The 7,145-nt window shown below is 40.9% G+C and overlaps 1 protein-coding gene across 5 annotated transcripts in view; it reads left to right on the top strand.

The window, feature by feature from the left end:
* LOC121367834 (phospholipase ABHD3-like) overlaps window positions 1-7,035 on the top strand; it is a 23,693-nt gene extending 16,658 nt beyond the window's left edge. For all 5 annotated transcript variants that reach the window (XM_041492231.1, XM_041492229.1, XM_041492233.1 and 2 more), the window contains exon 2: window positions 5,590-7,035. In XM_041492231.1, the coding sequence (XP_041348165.1) occupies window positions 5,642-6,751 (1,110 nt within the window). In that variant the 5' untranslated portion in view covers window positions 5,590-5,641 and the 3' untranslated portion in view covers window positions 6,752-7,035. The remainder of the gene's footprint in view (window positions 1-5,589) is intronic.
* Window positions 7,036-7,145: the final 110 nt, after the last annotated feature.

Raw genomic sequence — 7,145 nt, forward strand, 5'->3', positions numbered from 1 at the left:
ACTCATGCATAATGTGATATAATCAGGGGAAGATTTTAATGCGAGTACTCTGCCGTTCTAGAACTAGCCTGCCCACTGCATGTCATAATAACGCATGCATAATGTGATATAATCAGGGAGGATATTAACGCGAGTACTCTGCCGTTCTAGAACTAGCCTGCCCAGTGCATGTCATAATAACGCATGCATAATGTGATATAATCAGGGGAGGATATTAACGCGAGTACTCTGCCGTTCTAGAGCTAGCCTGTCCAGTGCATGTCATAATAACGCATGCATAATGTGATATAATCAGGGGAGGATATTAACGCGAGTACTCTGCCGTTCTAGAGCTAGCCTGTCCAGTGCATGTCATAATAACGCATGCATAATGTGATATAATCAGGGGAGGATATTAACGCGAGTACTCTGCCGTTCTAGAACTAGCCTGTCCAGTGCATGTCATAATAACGCATGCATTATGTGATATAATCAGGGGAGGATATTAACGCGAGTACTCTGCCGTTCTAGAGCTAGCATGTCATAATAACGCATGCATAATGTGATATAATCAGGGGAGGATATTAACGCGAGTACTCTGCCGTTCTAGAGCTAGCCTTCCCACTGCATGTCATAATAACGCATGCATAATGTGATATAATCAGGGGAGGATATTAACGCGAGTACTCTGCCGTTCTAGAGCTAGCCTGCCCACTGCATGTCATAATAACGCATGCATAATGTGATATAATCAGGGGAGGATATTAACGCGAGTACTCTGCCGTTCTAGAGCTAGCCTGTCCAGTACATGTCATAATAACGCATGCACAGTGTGATATAATCAGGGGAGGATATTAACGCGAGTCCTCTGCCGTTCTAGACTGTCCAGTGCATGTCATAATAACGCATGCACAATGTGATATAATCAGGGGAGGATATTAACGCGAGTACTCTGCCGTTCTAGAACTAGCCTGTCCAGTGCATGTCATAATAACGCATGCATAATGTGATATAATCAGGGGAGGATATTAACGCGAGTACTCTGCCGTTCTAGAACTAGCCTGTCCAGTGCATGTCATAATAACGCATGCATAATGTGATATAATCAGGGGAGGATATTAACGCGAGTACTCTGCCGTTCTAGAGCTAGCCTGTCCAGTGCATGTCATAATAACGCATGCATAATGTGATATAATCAGGGGAGGATATTAACGCGAGTACTCTGCCGTTCTAGAGCTAGCCTGCCCACTGCATGTCATAATAACGCATGCATAATGTGATATAATCAGGGGAGGATATTAACGCGAGTACTCTGCCGTTCTAGAGCTAGCCTGTCCAGTGCATGTCATAATAACGCATGCATAATGTGATATAATCAGGGGAGGATATTAACGCGAGTACTCTGCCGTTCTAGAGCTAGCCTGTCCAGTGCATGTCATAATAACGGATGCATTATGTGATATAATCAGGGGAGGATATTAACGCGAGTACTCTGCCGTTCTAGAACTAGCCTGTCCAGTGCATGTCATAATAATGCATGCATAATGTGATATAATCAGGGGAGGATATTAACGCGAGTACTCTGCCGTTCTAGAACTAGCCTGTCCAGTGCATGTCATAATAACGCATGCATAATGTGATATAATCAGGGGAGGATATTAACGCGAGTACTCTGCCGTTCTAGAGCTAGCCTGCCCACTGCATGTCATAATAACGCATGCATAATGTGATATAATCAGGGGAGGATATTAACGCGAGTACTCTGCCGTTCTAGAGCTAGCCTGTCCAGTGCATGTCATAATAACGCATGCATAATGTGATATAATCAGGGGAGGATATTAACGCGAGTACTCTGCCGTTCTAGAGCTAGCCTGTCCAGTGCATGTCATAATAACGCATGCATAATGTGATATAATCAGGGGAGGATATTAACGAGAGTACTCTGCCGTTCTAGAGCTAGCCTGTCCAGTGCATGTCATAATAACGCATGCATAATGTGATATAATCAGGGGAGGATATTAACGCGAGTACTCTGCCGTTCTAGAGCTAGCCTGTCCAGTGCATGTCATAATAACGCATGCATAATGTGATATAATCAGGGGAGGATATTAACGACAGTACTCTGCCGTTCTAGAACTAGCCTGTCCAGTGCATGTCATAATAACGCATGCATTATGTGATATAATCAGGGGAGGATATTAACGCGAGTACTCTGCCGTTCTAGAACTAGCCTGTCCAGTGCATGTCATAATAACGCATGCATAATGTGATATAATCAGGGGAGGATATTAACGCGAGTACTCTGCCGTTCTAGAACTAGCCTGTCCAGTGCATGTCATAATAACGCATGCATAATGTGATATAATCAGGGGAGGATATTAACGCGAGTACTCTGCCGTTCTAGAGCTAGCCTGTCCAGTACATGTCATAATAACGCATGCATAATGTGATATAATCAGGGGAGGATATTAAAGGGACATTTCCGAGTTTGCTCCATTATAAGATGTTTCCGACAAATAAAATATTTCTACGATTAAATTTATATATTAAATATATTTTCTTATTTAGAATATCAGTATCTGTATATTCAATGTGTTTCTGGTCGTCTTAATATTTGTAAGAAGCCCAAACTGGATTTAGTCTTCAAATAATCTCGTACGTACGAAAAAATAGTTTTTAGGAAATAAAATGAAATTTAACCTTTTACAAATATTAGAACGATTAGAAACACGTTTAATATACAGCCACTAATATTTGATACAGAAAAATATATTTGATATGTAATTACAGTCGTGAAAAAGCCTCTGTTAGTCGATAACATCTTAAAACTTGCAGAAAACTCAGGAATGTCCCTTTAACGCGAGTACTCTGCCGTTCTAGAGCTAGACAGAACAGAACTTTATTCACTCAGGACACCAACGGTGTTACATTTGAGGTGGTTTACAAACATTTTGGTGTACTGCTTAAAAGAATAATGCAATCAAACATTCAAATAACTAAATAAATAAATTTACAACACACATGTAAACAATAATATACAGGTAATATAATCAAACTTACAACTAAGTAACTTAACACGCACGGATGTATTCCATCAAAGTCGAAGTATGCGTGTGCGCGAGTACGTGTACATGTGTGGTGCAGTCCAGTTAATAACAAGATTAAAGCCCGTGCCTCTCTTGGATGGTGCAAATAAAAGATCCCTTGCTACTAATGGAAAAATGTAGCGGGTTTCCTCTCTAAAGATTCCTTGCTACAAATGAAAAAATTTAGTATCGTTAAACGCTCTATGGGCAACCTAGGGAGACACCACAGCATCGTAAAGGTCTAAAATTAACGAGTTACTCTCGATTCACTAATATCAAAACCTATATTAGCTCGGCCATTTACCTTTCGACCGACCGTTCAAAATTGCGCCAAATTCCCTCAATCAAAATTGCGCACCCATTTCTCTTTGGCATTTAACTGCTCCATTCAAATTCCATAGCACCACCATCACCCCCACCCGCCTGCTACCGATTTGATCGGGCTGCTGGGGCTCCCTTGCACCTGCCAGTGCAGGCGGTCCCTCCTCTCCCCTCCCCCCACCTTTCCTGTCATGGACGGAGGAGTCGGCCAAGGCCGGCTCTTGTGCCCACGACAGGCGTGCGCTACAACATCGTGTTCTGAATGTGCACGTAAAACCCTATGACATGACATGACATCGTTAAACAAATCAAATTTTAACAAATACAATATTAAACACATATTGTTAATGTAATCCTTACCATTATACCAATTAATTGTAAACGGTCATAAATAAATTAATGGGATGTTGAATTCTGTATAGCGGTTTAGCCATTAGTCTGTCAGTTTTAATTACAAGATATAAACATATTAGGGCTTGCGTAGGATGGAAAGATGGGGCGAGGCGTCGCCTGAATCTGGGGAGAGGGGATATCGAATATGAACCTAGCGAACACTTTTTTCTACATTTTCCCTAGACACATATATGAATAGCCTAATATTACATTGTAAACAATTGTTTTTGCCTCACCGCGATGACTGGGGAGGTGTGTGTGTGTGTGTGTGTGTGTGTGTGTGTGTGTGTGTGTGTAGTAACCCCCCCCCCCCAAAAAAAAAAAAAACCCACACAACTGGGGCATACAAATATAAAGTCTTCTCCAAGTAAATGAAAGGGCATACCCCCGCTAGATATGGCCCTGAAACATCTCTTGAAAGCTAGCCAATCAGCGACTACAGAAACGGTCTCCTCACTGTGCAATTATCGAATTATATTACCCGGGACAGGTCAGCCCATCTGATAATACACGTATACTCGTTATCTGTTTTCTACTGACGGCATTGTTTTCAAGTTTAACCCACTGTCAACAGGTACTTGTAACAAAATGTAACTGTACTGATTTTATATATCTTGTATATTATACTCAACAAAATTAATTAGGGACTAATGGACTTTATGGGGTAATTATTAGCTAGTGTTATATTATTTTAGCAAGTTTGATCACTTCTAAATATTGTTTTAGTAAAACTGGACCCGTGCCAAACACAAAAATCTTGCACACAATGGAGTAATATTTAGCATTTTTGAAAATGTCTCAAAACGGAAATCCAGCTAGAGTTCATTACACGTTGGTTCGTAATGATACTTGTCATTTCGTTCGCTCTAAATTGATGTTTAAATCATTAAATTTATGAACATAACACAACGTCAACACCTTATACAACGGAAGCGCGCGCGCGCGTGTGTTTTACCTTATTTAAAACAAAATGCGAAAATGTCTTCTGGCCCAAAATTAATTTTGTTAAGTATACATGACATTACCATTTTTTTGGGGGGGGGGGGTGGGGTGGGGGGGTGGGGGAATTAAAGTGCACTTTTGTCTAACTGGCGAAGAAGATTTCTGTGACCTTTTTTCCTTCACTTTTTACGAGCGGTGATAAAAGGTTCTCGGCCTAACTAGGAAGTTACTGACGGCACTAGCTGATTCATTTATTTCTTCCAGTTAAAGCGACAGACACACGTTTCCAAACACTACGACGTATGCTGCACTATTGGAGCTTGTTTTGTCATTACTTAGGGGATAACTATGTTGTATTTGACCATTTTGAGGACGTTACAGTCGCAAATTGAGTTTTACATGTGATTATTTTTCTCTCATTCCTTTGATAATATATGTTTTATTATACATTTATTGTACAAAACAAGATTCATGTTTCTTACTATTTAATTTTTTTTAAAAACAGCTGTATATTTTCTGTCGTTTACTTTATTTATTAACTTTCTATTATAATATTTGCGCTATCTCAGTATCATTGCACGTAGATTTAAACTTCGCGGCTGTATATAGAAAAGGTCGTCTTGTCTTTAAATGCAATTTAAAAATAAATGTACAGTACACTCTGTCTAAACCGGGGCGGGACGTAGCCCAGTGGTATAGCGATCGCTTGATGCGCGGTTGCACTACAACTAGTATATCAAAGGCCGTAGTGTGTGTGTGTGATGGTGCATATAGAAGATTCCTTGCTACTAATGGAAAATGGATTTCTCGGTTGACAAATTTTCACCCAAACTTTGGTTTTATTAACGCATGGCTTGTTTTATTGCAGAAGCTGTATCGGCTTGGACGCGTGTTTCCGGTAGGGCAGCATATACGTCACGATGCTTCTAACGATAGTAATTGTAGTCTGCGTCACTGCCGCCATCATCTGGATTTTGGACAGAACGTCTTGGCAAACACCTATACTATTTTACAAACGCACGCCGTTTACCGACTACATCGTAAAAGCAGTTCCACGCCTCTCGTCGCCGTACAAATCCACATTCTACCTGAGTCTCAACCGCCATTTACACACCGCTGCTGCAACATACTTCACCTACTTCAACAAAATGCATAGCAGTAGACAGCATTTGAAACTGCAAGATGGCGGTGTCGTAGCCATTGATTGGCCAAAACCGGACATGCTTGACAATGACGACAAAGACGATCGACCAATCATAATACTCTGTCTAGGAATGGAAGGCTGTATTAAGTTGGCATATCATATTGCCTGTGGGGCTTCAAAACGGGGGTTTCGCACGGCTGTTTTCAACAAACGAGGTCACGGAGGAACTCATCTGCTTACCCCCAAGCTACAAAGTTTCGGCGACCCCACGGACTTTAAACAGGTCGTGGAGTATGTGCATCAAACCTATCCACATTCAAAACTACTGGGTCTCTCTTACAGTGCAGGGGGAGGTCCTCTCATGTCGTACTTGGGTGCGGAGGGAGACAGGTCGTTAATAACAGCAACGGTGCATGTTTCTGCTGGATTTAATCCATTGGAACAGTCGAGGACTCTTCACTGGTTATACGAATCCATTATGGTCAAAGGACTCAAGCAAATAGTTCAGCAGCACTCGCATGTCGTGTCCTCTCACATCGACATGGATAAGGTCTTGAGGTGTAAGTCTTTGCCAGAGTTTGACGAAAACGTCTACTGCAAATTTTACAACCACAGTACTCTCGAAGAGTACTGGGACCACAATGATCCTCTGCGGAATCAAGCAAATGTTAGAAGTCCCGCGCTGTTTCTCAACAGTGTTGACGATCCAGTTTTGTTTGAACATTTTATTCCTTACGACATGATAAAAGAACACCCCGACTGGATGCTGGCACGAGTAAACAAAGGAGGTCATTGTGGTTTTCGAGAAGGGTTAAGTGCTGCACCGTGGGCCGAGTGCGTGGCGCTGGACTATTTCAAAGCTGTATTAAAGTATGAACCAAAGTAGCTTAAAAATACTTTTCTCATTCCTCGAATATGCACGTTCTTCAAACCTCTTGAATGTTAATACTCACAATAAAGAATAAATAGGCCTACGTGATATATTATAATGTGACAGATTTAAAACTATTATGCAAATTATAAGAGAAGACATCTGTTTTTCAAACATTCCATATCGGCACATTGCCTTCATTTTGTTGTTTCATAAAAGGTTTTACTCGTGACATTTGAAGTACATAGTCCTGAATAAAAACAATTTGAATTAAAAGTTTACACATTCTAACGCTAAAACAGCTATCGTATTCTTGTCTGTATATTTACATAATGCAGAGATGACGGAACGTTTCAATGAAGTTACGATGACATACACTCTTGACTCACTAAAACAGTGATACCAGATA

The sequence above is a fragment of the Gigantopelta aegis genome, chromosome 3 (assembly GCF_016097555.1).
Source record: "Gigantopelta aegis isolate Gae_Host chromosome 3, Gae_host_genome, whole genome shotgun sequence".
Classification (NCBI taxonomy): Eukaryota; Metazoa; Mollusca; class Gastropoda; order Neomphalida; family Peltospiridae; genus Gigantopelta; species Gigantopelta aegis.